This window comes from Taudactylus pleione, unplaced genomic scaffold, assembly GCF_031769625.1.
Source record: "Taudactylus pleione unplaced genomic scaffold, aTauple2 ptg000282l, whole genome shotgun sequence".
In the NCBI taxonomy this organism is placed as follows: Eukaryota; Metazoa; Chordata; class Amphibia; order Anura; family Myobatrachidae; genus Taudactylus; species Taudactylus pleione.
In genome coordinates this window covers 5,337,484-5,354,280 of record NW_028284684.1, presented here as the reverse complement: position 1 = coordinate 5,354,280, position 16,797 = coordinate 5,337,484, and the positions used below count along the sequence as shown (strand labels likewise).

Sequence of the window (16,797 nt, the reverse complement as noted above, 5' to 3'; positions counted from 1 at the left end):
TTTGGTTAATAAGTCATTCCCTGATTAAGACATCTTGTGGGCTGACATCTATTACACATCTGCTGACACCTATCAATACCACTAGTGGACTCTGAGTTGAGAAATGGGGTGTGCGCACCTATAGTGGGAAGTAACATTAAAGCAAACAGAAGACCAAATTATCACAGAGCCATACCAACTATAGACAGTTAGGACTATGGGGTCTCTCTCCTCAGTATCATGCACTTAGTATGTTGGCCACATAAAGGTTGGGTGAAAAGGAATATGATTTATTGCCAGTTATTTATATAGCGCACACATATTCCACTGCGCTTTACAGAGAATATTTGTCCATTCACATCAGTCCCTGCCCCAATGGAGTTTACGATCTATATTCCCTACCACATGCTCACATACACACTAGGGTTAATTTTTGTTGGGACCCAATTAACCTACCAGTATATTTTTGGAGTGTGGGAGGAAACTGGAGCACCCGGAAGAAACCCATGCAAGCACAAACCCTCTATGGCCCTAACAAACCCCCACACAGTTAGGGCCGTACAGAGAATCGAACCCACAACGTCAGTGCTGTGTGGCAGTAACGCTAACCATTGCACAGTCTGTGCTGATTAGAGTGTCTAACAAAACTAAGGATAGAAGAAACTTCCACTTTCAAAATACCCCCCCCTACCACACACACACACACACACACCTGGAAATTCTACTGTGGGAACCTATTGCAAAAGTAAGCTGTTTAATGGCTTCATGTGAACAGTGCAGGGGAAACAACGTTTGCTGGAGTTTTCCTGCTGGCTGTGAGTTCTGCTTGCTGCTTTTTATAAGCTATCAGAGCAGAACAACCACTTCTGCAACATCCTAAGGGTTTTATGTGAACAGATACTTGGCTAATACTGTCTACTATTTATAGAATAATAAAAACAAAACCATACCTTAAGTTCAACATATGAAATGGTGATCAGCAAAAAAAGGTATTTAGTTCTCAGATGCTCACACAACTTACAGTGCTGTAGGCATAGCTACCTTCTGATGCATTTCTGACATTGTTGAAATACCTTCACTTAGAAGTTGGAAAAAAATACTAAATATATACGAGAGCTTACTTTCTTCTGGGTTTGGTGCAGATAATATAGTGCTGTGTTTCTTCTTTACCTCCTCCACGTTCTCTGATATTTTAGTAATGCAATTCCGTATTTCTTCTACCTGGGGGAAAGTCAAAAATAATAAGAATGTTAAAATAAAATATGACATTTTACCATATGATGCCAGTTCTGGTCTGTGCTTTGGATAAGTGGGAGACTATTATATATTATTATATGTTACATTTTATGTTCTATTATTATATCCAGGGGATAAAAAGATTAGACCAAATGTAAAAGGTCCGATTTGACTTGAGTGAATAAACAGGGGAAGTTCAAATTAAAAAAGATGGTAATACCTTTGAGCGATATAAATACTGAGATACTTAGGGCTAGATTCAATTAGCCTCGTTATCTTACTGCACAAGGAAAAGGTGCTGTAGCCTCGGACTATTACGCCTTTTCCTTGCACAAAAAATCTGCATCTAATGCGTGATAAGCCATAGATTTCTAGATAAGTACACGGAGCTATGGGATAACAAGAGATATGGTAAGAACTTACCTTTGTTATCTCTGTTTCTACGAAGTCCATAGGGTCCACAGGGTTGACCTTGGGGTATAGCTTGGATCTGGATCCACGGGCACCATACAGTTAAAGCTTTAGCTCCCAGGATGCACTTGGATCCTCCTCTATACCCCGCCCCCGAGCCACAGGCACCTCAGTTGGTAAGTAGTCTAGGCCGAAGGAGGAGACTAAACAGAGAGAAGGAAGACTGGAACACACAAGAAACCATACTCACAGAAATGGGAGACGGAAACACCGGTGACCAGTACCACAGCCCATTGGAAGCCAGGTGCGTCAGGGCGGGCGCCCTGTGGACCCTATGGACTTCGTAGAAACAGAGATAACAAAGGTAAGTTCTTACCATATCTCTTGTTTTCTACTTCAGGGTCCATAGGGGGTCCACAGGGTTGAAATTGGGGATGTCCCAAAGCAGTTCAACTAAGGGCAGGGACGCTCCTGAGCAGAAAGGAGAATCCTGCGCCCGAAGGATGCATCCTGAGAGGCAAAGGTGTCAAACGCATAAAACCTCAATAATGTCTGAATTGAAGACCAAGTGGCTGCCTTACACAGCTGAACAGCGGAGGCACCACGTCTAGCAGCCCAAGAAGGGCCTACAGACCGAGTGGAATGAGCCTTAACCGAGGCTGGAACAGGCAAACGTTCCTGTATATAAGCCTCCCTAATAACAGAACAAAGCCAACGGGCTAAAGTTTGTTTGTTGGCAGGCCAACCCCTCTTATGGAAACCAAAGAGGATGAACAACGTATCGGACTTCCTAACAGAGGCCGTCCGTTCAACATAAATTCTGAGAGCCCGGACCACGTCCAGCGAAGCCTCGCCAGCCGTAAGACCCGGAGCCTGAAAAGCTGGCACCACAAGTTCCTGATCTATGTGGAACTTAGCAACCACTTTAGGCAAAAACTCAGGAAGGGGGGGCTACAGGAAAGTGCCCCCAACTCGGATACCCTCCTGGCCGAAGCAAGAGCCAGGAGAAACACACAGTCTTAAGTGTTAACCACTTGAGGTCAACCGACTCAAGAGGCTCAAAAGGAGGTCCCTGCAGGACCCGAAGAACCACCGCCAAGTCCCACGGAGCCACTGGAGACACAAAGGGAGGCTGGATCCTCAGAACACCTTGGAACAAAGTGTGAACGTCAGGCAGTGTGGCAATCCTTCGTTGGAACCACACTGACAGGGCCGATACATAAACTCTTAGGAAAGCAAGCCGTAAGCCCAGGTCAAGACCTGACTGCAGAAATGCCAAAATCCTAGAAACTCTGAACACCCGAGGGTCATAGCTTCTAGACTCGCACCACTTGAAAGTAAGTGTGCCACACTCTGTGGTAAATCCGTGCAGAGGCAGGTTTACGTGCCCTAAGCATGGTACTGTTGACAGAGCTTGAAAAGCCCCGGGACCTTAAGACGGCTGTCTCAAGAGCCACGCCGTCAAAGACAGTCGACCCAGATCCGGGTAAAGGCAGGGACCCTGAGACAGCAGATCCCGACGTTGAGGCAGAAGGTACGGAGCGTCTACAGACAGGCCCCTGAGATCAGAGTACCAAGGACGTCTGGGCCAAGCTGGAGCCACCAGCAGAAACGTGCCTCCGTCCTGTTAGATCTTTCTGAGTACCCAAGGGAGCAGGGAGACTGGAGGAAACAGATACGCTAGGTGAAACGACCATTTCACTGACAACGCATCCACTAGGCTTGCGCCTGCGTCCCTTGTCCTTGAGCCATATATGGGCAACTTGTAATTGTGACGAGAGGCCATCAGGTCCAATTCCGGCAGTCCCCACCTGTCCACGAGAAGTTGAAACACCTCTGGGTGAAGCGACCATTCCCCGGGATGCACGTCGTGACGGCTGAGGAAGTCTGCCTCCCAATTGAGGACTCCCGGGACGAAGACTGCCAATATTGCTGGAAGGTGGCACTCCGCCCAAGTCAGGATTTGGAACACTTCCAACATCGCAGCTCGACTGCGAGTTCCTCCCTGGTGATTTATGTATGCCACCGTGGTGGCGTTGTCTGATTGCACCTGAACTGCTCTTCCGAGAAGAACGGTGCCTGACGCCAGAAGAGCACGGTACACTGCCCGTAGCTCTAGAATGTTTATGGGAAGGACGGCCTCCTCCGCCGACCAACGGCCCTGAAGAGAACGAGCCGGTCACTGCCCCTCAACCCCGGAGACTGGCATCTGTCGTGAGCAGAACCCAGTCCGGAATCCAAAAGGGGCGACCCTGGCTGAGATGAGCTGACTGCAGCCACCACGCCAAGGACCTGCGCACTTCCGGGGACAATACCAGTATCTGGGATCGTATCCAGCGGGACAACCCGTTCCATTCCACAACAATCTGCCCCTGCAGGGGTCTGGAATGGAACTGGGCGAACTCCACCATGTCGAATGCCGACACCATGGACCCCAGGACTCATTGCCGAATGTATTGACACCCTGCCACTGCTTAGGCAACCGTGTATCCTCAGGTGTAGGGAGGATACCTTTTCCAAAGTCAAGAAAATCCTTTGTTGACTGGAGTCCAGAAGTGCTCCCAGATGGACCATCCGTTGAGATGGGATCAGAGACGACTTCTTCCAATTTATTAACCACCCATGTGCTTGAAGACAAGCAATTGTCAGGTGGAGATGATGAAGAAGCACCTCCGGGGAGCTCGCCAGCAGCAGCAGATCGTCCAGGTACGGCAGCAACCGTATACCCTGACCCCGAAGGTGGGCAGCCATGACTGCCATCACCTTGGTGAAAACCCTCGGAGCCGTGGAAAGAACGAAAGGCAACGCCCGAAATTGGTAGTGATGGTTTAGGATAGCAAACCTCAGGTACCGCTGATGTGCCGGTGCCACGGGCACATGGAGATAGGCGTCCTGGATATCGAGGGAGACCATGAAGTCCCCCGGTTCCATCGCCAGGATGATGGAGCGCAATGTTTCCATCCTGAACTTGGGAACTCTGAGGTACTTGTTCAGAGACCTTAAACTCAGAATAGGGCGATGAGACCCATTGGGTCTCTGCACCAGAAACAGAGATGCGAAGCTTTGGACTCGTCCAGCGAAGGACTCGTGCAAAAAAAATTGGTGGGGCGGCCTGCACCGAAACAACAGGGCGTACCCTTGAGAGACTACTTCTCGAACCCAAGCATCTGTGGTGGTACTGAACCAACACTGGGCGAATCTGAGAAGTCGGCCTCCCACTCTGGGGTCCCCCAGGGAGAGGCCCGTCCCGTCAGGCAGCAGGTTTATCCTCCTGTTTGGAAGAGGGGCGCCAAGCATTCCATATGCTTCTTGGGTTTGGATGAGGCTTTGGTCGCTGAATGTCTCGGGAAGGACTGGCCCTTGGCCTTACCCTGAACCCGAAAGGACCGAACGGCAGTGCTCCTCACCCTAGCCGGCGCAGAAGCCGAAGGGAGGAAAGCCGACTTGGACTTAGCCAAGGTATCCACTATTTTGTCCAAATCTGGACCAAATAGCAAATCTCCATTAAAGGGGAGAGCCTCCAGACCCTTTTTAGAGTCCGCATCAGCCCTCCAGGACCGCGGCCACAAGGATCTCCGAGCAGACACAGCCGCAGCCGAAACTCTAGAGGTTAACATGCTTGCGTCCAATGACGCTTCCCCAATATAGGAATCGGCATCCCTCATTTGTGCCACTAATGCTCTCTAAACATCCGGAACACCGTCCGTAAGAGAATCCTCCAAGGCTTTGGCCCAGTTCTCAATGGCTTTAGCCACGCAGGAAATGGCCATGGACGGGCGCGCCACCGCTCCGGAGAGCGACTTCAAACAAATCTCCACTTTCATGTCCGTTGGATCCTTTAAAGAGGAAATAGACGGCAATGGTAGCGCAGCGGTTTTAACCAAGCGAGTGACATGTGAATCCACCGCCGGTGGAGTCTCCCATTTCCTGCAATGATCCTCAGGAAAGGGATAATGAGAAGCCAACCCTTTCTGCGGTTGGAATCTCTTTGCTGGGTAATTGCCAGGCCGCCGCCATATGATCCGCCAACTGATCGGACAGAGGGAACACATTAGAAGTAACCTCAGCTTTCTTGAAGTCAGGAAACTTCGACTTAGGGACCGGTGCCTCCTCCTCTATATTGAGAATAGCCCGCACCACCCTAACTAATGCTGGAACATTAATGGAGGACCTAGGTTCAACCTCCTGCCCACAGCATCCAAATCAGAATCCTCATGGACCTCTCCATCATCTGAAGAGGGATCCGATTCTGATACCAGCGCAGTGAGTAAACTCACAACAGGCCGCTTAGTCGCCTTCTGTGGCACATCACCCTGCAAAAATGACTGAAAAGCTGAGGATGAAGGCGCCAAACTCTGTACCGAGTTGGAGAGAACATCCACCCAAGGCGGAGGAGCCGACTGAGGGAAGCCCTGAAAAGGCACTACAGACTGTTGTGATACAGGGGGAAGCTGGACATACACAGGCAGCCCCGAATACTGTCTCACAGTCTGGGCCCCGGAGGGAGACCGCAATATCTGCGGAATATCCGGGGAATGGGAGATAGAGTGCTGGGACAATGCCCCAGAAGGGGTCACTGTAGGGATCGACATCTGCAATAGATGTCAGCACTTGTGAAAACATCGCCCAAGGGGGGTCCTGCTGCATAGGGGGTATAGAGGGGCCTGGTACCAGCTGGCACTGCCCGCAAAGACCATCCTGAGATAAATCCTCCCATTAACACCAGCAGAACAGCGTCTGCAGGAAAGCAACACAGGAGCCCCGGAGTGCTCAGTCTCCTCATCAGACATGATACAGTAATTATACAATAAATACTCATCAGCAGAGGACATACGGTGTTAACACCCTCGCACTCACCAGCATGCAACACAAACAGGCCCAAAAATATGGTACTGTGTAGCACACAACAGTATGTGACTGACCTCACAAATACATGATTTATAAAAGTGAGGTTAATAGAAAAACGCCCCTCCCCCACAAACCTTCGGGCTGTAGGAGAAGCAAAGGGATAGATATAAGCTGAAAGCAAGTAGAAAATGAGTACAGACAGCAGCACTAGCAAAGTCACATACAATGCAGGAAGATTGTACTTACTGCACCAATCGCTGCCCTCAACCACCCAGATTCAGTGTCTGGGGGGAGTTATAGCGCCGTGTACACTGTCCTTTAGGTAGGGGAGAGGTACACAGGGGGACCTGACCATGCACCTGCCTGGGAGCCTGCGTTATAGCCGGAGAGCTCTGAGGAGGAGTGGCCAGCAGAGGAGCAGCTCAGCGACGCCAGTACACGTGAGAAAAGGCGCGCTGAGCTGAGGGATGCCGGTTCCCCTCCGGAACTTATACCCTGGTGGTCCAGCGGAGCGCGGGGTATGCCTGCATGAGGGGGAGCCCGCCGCCGCTACTAGCGCCGCCGGTCTGTCCCCAGAGACCGGCGGCAACTGACTGCATTTACCCCCACGAGCGGTGCTAAGAGCGCTGCTCGCGGCTTACCTGTTCCCCGTAGAGTCCGGCAGCAGTCAGAGGGAGGTCCCGGAGCCATGCTAGGACTAACTCCGGGGTCCCGCTGCGATGGCCATATCAGTACTGGCGTCGCAGCGCCAGCGGGGTGTTGAAGCGGCAGCATGGACGTCCAGAAGGACAGTCCTATGCTGCTGCATTAAGTGTAAAACAAGAGAAAAAAAATAAAAAACTTTTCTTCTGTAAAAATAAAGCTTAGGGGCTGCTCCTGTAGCCACACTGCACAGTGCAACCGACTTCGGCCGGCACCAAACTGAAACTGAGGTGCCTGTGGCTCGGGGGCGGGGTATAGAGGAGGATCCAAGTGCATCCTGGGAGCTAAAGCTTTAACTGTATGGTGCCAGTGGATCCAGATCCAAGCTATACCCCAAGGTCAACCCTGTGGACCCCCTATGGACCCTGAAGTAGAAAATGAGTTTGCAGCAGCCGCAAAAAGGGCTGAGAGTCCTAGTTAACACGAAGTGCAGCTTGCAATTAAATAACACCGGGCACAGCATTGTGGCTAATCCTCACTTCAAAGTTAATTGAATTTGGCTCTAGATCACAATATATTGGGCCATCCGTAAACACTGCTCGATCTGGTGTACGAACGCCCCATATATCGTTCCCCCGCTGCATCCAGAATCATGGTGCACTGCAGCCGGATGCAAAAAGCAATGCTATTTTCACCCCTGCCTCATAGAGATGGGAACACATAAGCAAGGTTTTACATGCCTTCTCTCCACTGAAACTGCCTTCATGAAAGTCAGTAATGACGTCCTTGCTGCCAAATCCAAGGGCCACCTAGTCTCTGCTTATTCTCCTTGACCTCTCTGCTGTTTTTGACACACTGGACCACCCTCTCCTCCTGCAAATCCTTCACTCTCTTGGTCTACGTGACACTGCCCTCTCCTGGCTGTCCTCCTACTCATCCGAACGTTCCTTCTCCGTCTCTTCTTCCTCTTCACTTCCACTAACAATAGGTGTTCCCCAAGGTTCTGTTCTTGGACCTCTTCTATTATCCCTATATATATGCTCTTTAGGTGAACTCATCAACTCTTTTGACCTCCAATATCATGTCTTGATGACACTCAGATCTACCTTTCCTCCCCTGACCTCTCCCCCTCTCTCCTCACCCGTACTTCCAACAGTCTCTCTGCCATCTCTTCCAGGATGTCCCAGCAATTCCTGAGCTGATCATCTTCCCACACTCCTGCATAACCACACTTCCCACAATTATCAATTGATGGAACAACTACTGTAACTCCTCTAGCCCCAAAGTGCGCTGTCTTGGAGTTATCCTGGACTCCTCACTCTCCTTCAAACCACAAATTCAGCACCTCTCCCAGTCCTGCCGTTTCCATTTAAAAAATATTTCCAGAATCAAACCCTCTCTCACCCTGTATTCTGCTAAAACCCTCATCCACTCACTGATCATCTCCAGATTGGTCTAGTGTATCCTCCTCCTATCTGGCCTCCCAGACTTCCACCTCTCTTCACTCTAATCTGTCCTCAATGCTGCTACTCAACTCATCTTCCTCTCCAAACAGTCTACATCTGCCTCCCCTCTCCTTCAAGTCCTACACCTCCTGCCCTTCAGAACCCAATTCAAGGTTCTTACACTCACTTACAAAGCTATCACTCAATCCTCTCCCATTTACATCTCTGACCTCATCTCCCTTCACACTCCCACTTCGCTCAACAAATGTATGCCGTCTCTCCTTCCAATTAATTACTTCCTACCACCTCCGATATTTTGCCTTTGCTGCTCCCTACCTATGGGGCTCTCCCCCTCTCCATAAATCTTAAAAAAAGCTCTCAAGACCCACTACTTCATCAAGGCCTTCCAGCTCTCATCCTGTTTTCCTGCCCCCTTTAAAACGTATGCTCTCACGAGCAGGGTCCTCTTCCCTCATGTGCTTCTTCTTACTCCCCACAAGGGCACCTAACACTTGATTGCTGACTCCCTGCTGCTTATTTTGAGTGTTCTAATCGCTAATGCAGCAATGCATATAAACCATGTCCTGCATTGTATGTCACTGACCACCACCACCAAATGGGTATTCACACTGAAAACTATGACACCTAGAGTTCAACACAAATGTGCTAATTTGAAGTCTGAGCAGGTAGAAGTAGGTGACATCCCGCAACACTCAAAAGTCTCAACCAAGTTTAGTAAGAACAAAGGTAGTACACCGTGAGACACAATCCACCATATATTTGAAGTAAACTACACCATCTCAACATCCTCTTCCCTTACCATATATGATACACCTTTACCCGCTAGGGCAAATACCCCAAAATACCCAATACTACAAAAGATTGGTTATGAACATACATCATTTCTGAACATATTTCATGCATACCACAGTTTTTACTGTTAAGAATTGAGAATACCACACATTAAGTCCACAATAACAAGGGGTTAAGAATAGGTCTGCAGACACAGACAGCATTTATTATACTTCTCTTTCAATGCACACTTGCTATCTTTCTAGCTCATTGGCTTCATAAAAGACAATTATAGAAGTGGATGTTCTATAAACCCGTAGGTCCATACGATAATGATAATAAATCAATGCACACGAATAAATATTGTGCGAGGACAGCACATATTATTTACATCGTTACGAGGATTTACAGCCTAGCAACAAACCACACCCACTGTATACTGATCGGACATAGGCACAATATAGGACTCCCCCTCTAGTAAATCATCCTTGACAAAAGCCTGAACAGGCAGAAATGCGTTGGAAACATCACCACTCACGATTCCCACCTACTGAGAAGCAATCCTAAGTCTCCTCGGCAGGAGACAAAGTAGAGCCGCTGTCAAGTACGCTTAGCCCGGGCGCCGCGAGATCGCGACACCCGGAAGTCTCGACGGCATCTCAGGCAGGCGCAGCAGAGGAAGCGCTGACATGGAGAGAGACACGTGACGCCGGAGGACAGGAGAGACCTGAAGGAAGACACAGCAAACCATGAGGTGTGCATAGAGGACGTGGAGGGTAAGTTGGTGCACCTGGGGGTACGGGACGCCATTCCACCAGAACACTACTTACATACCTCACGTACAGAACACCAATAGACTATTACATCGACTCTCACACACACGATTTCGAGGACACCCATGTGTGTCCACTGAGACCCTATCATATAGTATATAGGATATACTTCTGTCCACCGAACATTGGATCATAACTAACATTAACAACCACATGCATATTGAGGCACTAACTGCATCAAGACTATTCCTCACATATGCGGTTATTCTAGACTTTTTATCCATGCACAACTTATGTAAGAATGTTCTATTGACTAATTGATGCAATAGATCCCCCAAGGAGCACTGTGACTCCAACCATAATAAAGACATCTTCAATAGTATATTTGTTCCCTCCTTATGTATCGATTCAAGGTCTTTTAAAGCACATTATTCAGAGAGCAGGTTACATCTCGATTTAGACACAAGATATCGCAGTGATATAATTTACTACAAAAGGCATTTGAGCACAGAAACCCATGATAAAAGCAGTGTAGAGCTTAGCTCAAACCCGAATACTACTACGTTACTACAGTATATGTGAGAGTGGACGCCTCACAAGCTGAGCTACTCCTCAGAACAATTAGAATAGTGAATATCAAAGAGCGCTGTTACATATACCCTCTCACAATCTAAACAGTAGACTAAACTATGGTTGTCAAGCTAAGATACGGAGAAGACTGATCATACAGTCACTATCTAACCCAGTAATGGGCAAAGTGCAATAAAACAAAGCCTTTAACTGCCGCCCCCAGCTCTAAGTTCCTGATTTTTTATAAAGCAGTGAAGATATAAAGATTGCTATACGCTACAGACAAGCCAACAAAAAGAATGATTGACCAATTTAACGATCTTAAAGTGGACTGATTCAGAGATGTACGCAAACTCAATGGTTTGCGTACATCTCCGATTGTTACTAATCTACGCATGTGCAGGATTTGTACTGCACATGTGCAGATATTGTACTGCGAGATCGCTCGCAGTGACCTCCTAGTCCGCAACATAATTGAAAAGCTCTGGCCGTTTGGGAACAAAGAGGGGGTCTATGTCTTCCGATCCAGATTTCCTGACCCTTGCAGCATGAAAGCAATGTCCATCCAGAGTATGAAACAGACCACATTTATTTACTTATACTGGCAATTCAGCATGAAAGATTCAAAAGTGCAGCAAAAATGAATAAAAGGAAGATCCAATGCACTTATTAGAACAATTGGCTCTGACTACACAAGTGTCACTGACATCCAATCATTAATGTTGTCATCGCAGCGAGGGAGTCATATACAGGCTCTCAAAAAGAGCTTTCTGAAAATTTCCCATGAACAATAATAAGGACGCAGCTGCATTGCACAAATGGTAGATGATGTACCAGCCTGCCAGGAATGTGGATGGTTTTGAATGAAAAACCATGTAAAAAATCTTTATGATACATGCAGATTATAATTTAATTATAGACAGGTCACAGTTGTACCAAAATGCTGTCTGGATCAACTAGCAACTTCCAGTTACAGACTGTGCAAAACTGTTTTTGACAAATATATTTGATATTTACTCTTTAATGAAGAAGAAAAAGTTAACTGAAAATATTTATTAATAAACTGCCATATGTAAACTACTAATAAACAAAACATTTCAATGTTGTCTAAAACAGAGGACTATTTCTCAGTGTTAAATATTTCATATATTGTTATACAATTCTCTACTGAGGAAATACGTGTCTAGAGAAGAAAACAGTATTTCCTGCTCCAGCGTTGAACTGGGATACCAGATAAATGTGTTTAGACAAGAACGGAAACATTTAACCATCTCAATTACACAAGTCTTAAAAATAGGAAAAAGTAATTACTACCTGATGGAAAAAATCATCCATAAATTGTTCCTTCTGAATAACAACCACGGTGTCCTCATCTTCGTTAGCCTGTTTAGGGATAAACAAAGTTTAAAAAAAGAATGAATATATGTCTCTCTTGGCACTTTAGCAAAAACACAAACAATGGATGTAACTGGACAGCAATGCAAATTCATGAAAACAGAAAAAGCCTACCAGTTTAACTAGCAGAAGAATAGATCATTAAAGCGCAATTAATTTTTTTGTACAATGTTTTAAGCAATTTCCATTGCGTGTATCATTGTCTGACATGCATTTATGGGATCAGTACCTGTAGAGAGTGCTGTTCTTTTTAGTGCTATATTGGAGGTTGTTGGGGTACCTCTTGGTAAGTTAGCGCTCAAATTTAAGACACAAATATATATATGACGTAATATATGGACTCATTGTACAAGACAACTCTTAGCAGAAGCGCCATATCATGGCTGGTGGCTTACCATATATTTGCAAATGTATATAAATCCTCTATCTTAAGGCGGGTATCCACTAGACGATATGCTCCATGAGCGATATCGTCTAGTGTTTCACCAGCAGTGATCGTGCTCAATGTCATTAACGACATGAACGATATATGATTCAGTAACGTCACCCTCCCTTATCCCCGTACTTGCAGTACCTGACAATATTGTCAGGTTGCCCTGCAAGTACGGACGATGTAAGATGTGAGCTCCCGCTGGTCGTTGACGGCATATCCACTGCACGATATTGTGGACAATGAACGATATTGTTCAAATTGTCCAATTTACGGTGCAGTGGATATATGCGCCTTTAGTCCTAGTGTCAGACACTAGAATATAAACCATCAACAGTGCCCAGGTGTCCTAGTCCAGAATTACTACCATTTTAACATTAAAAAAATGAGACAGCGCCAATAACAGTTGGTGCGTAATTGGAAGAAATCAGAGACTCCAACTCGTCCAGAACTCCTGAACAGAATCTGGTTCGTATCTAAGATGGAGTACACTACTAGCCTTCTGAATAATACAGTGCATAAGTTTCACTCAATATGGTCTACCTGGTACTCCTCCCAAGCGGTAACCCTTCCCGGTCTTACATGAACCGAGACACATAATTACATTCTTGACTCCTTTTCGTGTGTGTCCCCGGCTCGCTTATACATCCTCCCTCCCCCCCATCCCCACCTTCTCCCCAATAACCTGCTATCCTACTTTATATCTTATCGAGTGTACTTTTATTATTTCCATCGATATTTAGGATGTTACACTTCCCAATCTCTATATTGTTGAAGAACCTTTATTATGTTGCTTATTGTTTGTTTCTATATGTCTAATAAACGATATAAAAAAAAAAAAAAAATGAGACGGCACTGTGGGTCTTGTACATAAGATAACAGTGTATTTACCACTGAATCGATTACATATTATATGCCAATGTGCACAGTTTTCAAGGCAATAAACAAGCACAGTAAATACAAAGTAAAGTCTGTAAAGCTTTTTTGCATTTGCTGTGCTTTTTGTGTCTTGAAAGCGGTGCGTGTCGTCACTGAAACGTTGGCATATATACAATATGTAATCGATTCAGTGGTGAATACACTTTAACCAGATCCAGAGTGCCGTCCCATTTTTTCTGATATATATATATATATATATATATATATATATATATATAGATATATATATATATATATATATATATACATACATACATACACACACATACATACACATATACATACACGATGACTATCTCCAGGCTTATATTGTGGACTGAAAACACATCTTTTATTGCCAGGGAACAGAACCTCTTATACCTAATCCTCACAGGGTAACGGGGCATAAACAACAATGTAGACTCTGCATGAGCTGTACGTTGGATGTGCATGTCACTTCACACTTCCATCCAAAATACCGCATCTCTTACCTTCAGCAGAAACAGAAATTTAAGCTAGCCTTGGTAATTATTCAGCAGTTCCTTAAAAATAAAAAAGCTGAGTCTAAAATATTAACAATATTTATTAGACTAATGCAGTGGTTCCCAAACTTTCTTGAATCATGGCACCCCTAGCATAGATTATTAAATGAAGTAATTTGTTCCTGTCATGCTTAGATTCAGTTACGTGGTTGTGGACAGGGTTGTTTCTGTTTGTCCAAATATTTTATAATTGGTACCTGCCAGCACTGGTTTTGCCTATCACATTTACAATTAGTCATTTTATAATTTCCTGGACCACCAACCCGTGGTGCCCCTGCAAGTGTCCTGCGGCACCCAGTTTGGGAACCACTGGACTAATGTATTAAAATGGAAAGGATTTTCTGTAACTGACAAGAATGCTAACCAAAAGTCAGGAAATCACTGATTTCATCACTAAAAACTTACTTACTAGCAATCACCAATTTTCCAGCAGCTTGTTTCTTTTGCAGAGCTAGGACATTTATTTGCACGTCCGATTCACCAAGAAATTGCAGTTCTATGCTGAGCAGCCTAAGGGCCGCTACCAGCCTGGCATTCAAGCCAGTGGCAGAACTAGCGAGTGGTGGGCCCAGATGTTTTGCCCCCCCCCCCCATTACTAAGCAAAACAAAAGAAAACACAGAAGATTTAATTTCTCTTGAAATTTATAACACTGTGGGGGGTATTCAATTAGCGTGGCTAATTCCCGCGCTCGAGCAATTCAATTAGAGGGGATTACCCTACACGCGAGCCCCCACAGTCGGACTAAACATCGCAGCTCATGGGAGGTGCGAGGTAAAGTCCATGGAAATACCACAAAATCAGGTTTGCGTGCGGGGAAAAAAAAAATCATTATTTCCGCAGTTTACGCGGAATCAGTAGGTTTCCACGCATTCATCAAATTTTTTTCGGTGCAACAAAAAAGGCTATTTAATTGAATAGCCTTTCTCTACGCTGCGGGGATTTTTGCCGGTAATAAGTCGCAGGGGAAACCCTGCGGCTAATTGAATACCCCCTATATGTGACACTTATAGGGGTTCATTTACAGAGCATCGGGTTGCAAAACCTGGTGCTTGTGACCGTGTTTATGCCAGAATTTTAAAAGGGCAATGGTTTTACTAGTTATGTTTTACTAGTAAAAGCATTGCCCTTTTAGATTGAGTATAAACATGATTAGAAATGCCAGGTTTTACAACCCGATGCTTTTTACATAAACCCCAAAGTGTAATTAATGCAACACACATGAAATATGGAATCTCCAGTGATGACAATAAGCACATGCCTGCCAGATGGTGGGCTAAGCGATGTCCCTAAATATACAATATAATGGGCATACTACTGATTGCATAAAGACACACATAAGACTACACTAAGTAGAAAAATCAGAAGTCACCCACAGTAATATATAACTAGCTCCCTTCTAATGTGTCTATTCAAAAACTGCTTGTCTGATCGGTACCCATCTTAACATTTTTGACCCCTTTAATTATAGCAATAATTTGCTGGTATAAAGAACTCCATATTTTGAAAATGTCCATATTTATACTAGCGCTATATTCTTTTCTACCATTTTAGTTCCCTCCATATTACACTGACCCTGTTGCAACACACACTTAACCCCCCCCTCAGCTCTCACTGCCCCCTCACAGTTCACCTCATAGCTCACTGCCCCCCTCGCAGCACTCACTGCCCACCTCAGTTTACGAACCTCACTGCTCCCCTCATAACTCACTGTCCCCCCCTTGCAGTACTTGCGGTCTACCACGCAGTTTATTACCCTCCTTCATGGCACACACCGACCCCATTACAGCTCACTGTATCCTGGCAGTGCCAGCACACTAACCTGTAACCTGCTTTCCTTCCTACATTCCTGGCTCTGAACTAGTTGCCCCTGGCTCTTTTTCATCCTGACTGACTGCAGTGCGAGTTGCAGCTGTCTTCTTCAGTTCAGTAGCATGACTGACAGTGCCAGGGTGCAGGGGGGAAAAGGCTGTAGTTCAGCCTTGGGGAAGGGGAGGGGACCTCCTCCTCCGGCCTGACCTCCTCCGGTTGGACCGCGGCGGCATCCTCCGTCTTTTGTTAGGGCCTACGTGTACTGCAATGAGTCAGTGTGACTCATTACTGTACTGCCGCTAATAACGCCGCCCACTGCAGGCCCCTGTTGCCGTGGGCCCCAATGCACTGCACTGGCTGTAGTTCCAACCCTGCTTCAAGCATTAGTAGAACTTATTTACTTAATTTTCAAAACAAAAAAATGTTAGTCACCATGACTGGCATCTCTACTGCATGATGATACAATTTAAACTTAGCAGCACGCAGCAGGCACATTTTATGGAACCAGGTAGACAAGTCTTAGCAAACATGCAGCTCTGCATACACCTGGATCTGTGTTTCATATAGAATGCACCCAAACTCTTAAGGACGCCCAATGAATGCAGCTCTTAAATTAGCAATACAATACAAAGCATGAAAGCGGTCAAATAAATACTATTTCTAGCACAAGTCTGTTTTAATGGTATGCAGTCGGGAAGCCAGCGGACCTAATCCCGACAGCCGGCTTCCCGACTGTCATATCCCGGCAAGGGTCTAAAGACAGGTGTCGATATGCCGACACCTGTCATTAGACATACGCTGGGAGCCGGACGCCCGGCATCCCGATCGATGGGACGCTGGGCGCGGATAGCCACAGGGGTTGGGCGGTAGGTTTAGGGTTCCCAGGGGAAACTTAAGGTGCGGAAGGTTAGGTTTAAGCTAGGGGAAGGGGTTAGCGTTAGGCACCTCCGGGGGAGACTTAGGGTCAGGCATCCTGCCGGGGGGGGACTTAGGTTTAGGCGGCGG

At 46.2% G+C, this 16,797-nt stretch overlaps 1 protein-coding gene across 2 annotated transcripts in view; it reads right to left on the bottom strand.

Annotated features, from left to right (window-relative positions):
• STX2 (syntaxin 2) overlaps window positions 1–16,797 on the bottom strand; it is a 106,920-nt gene that overhangs the window by 76,542 nt on the left and 13,581 nt on the right. For both annotated transcript variants that reach the window (XM_088482098.1, XM_088482097.1), the window contains exons 2-3: window positions 12,011–12,079; window positions 1,101–1,200 (exon numbers count right to left, since the gene is read on the bottom strand). In XM_088482098.1, coding sequence (XP_088338224.1) covers window positions 1,101–1,200; window positions 12,011–12,079 — 169 coding nt within the window. The remainder of the gene's footprint in view (window positions 1–1,100; window positions 1,201–12,010; window positions 12,080–16,797) is intronic.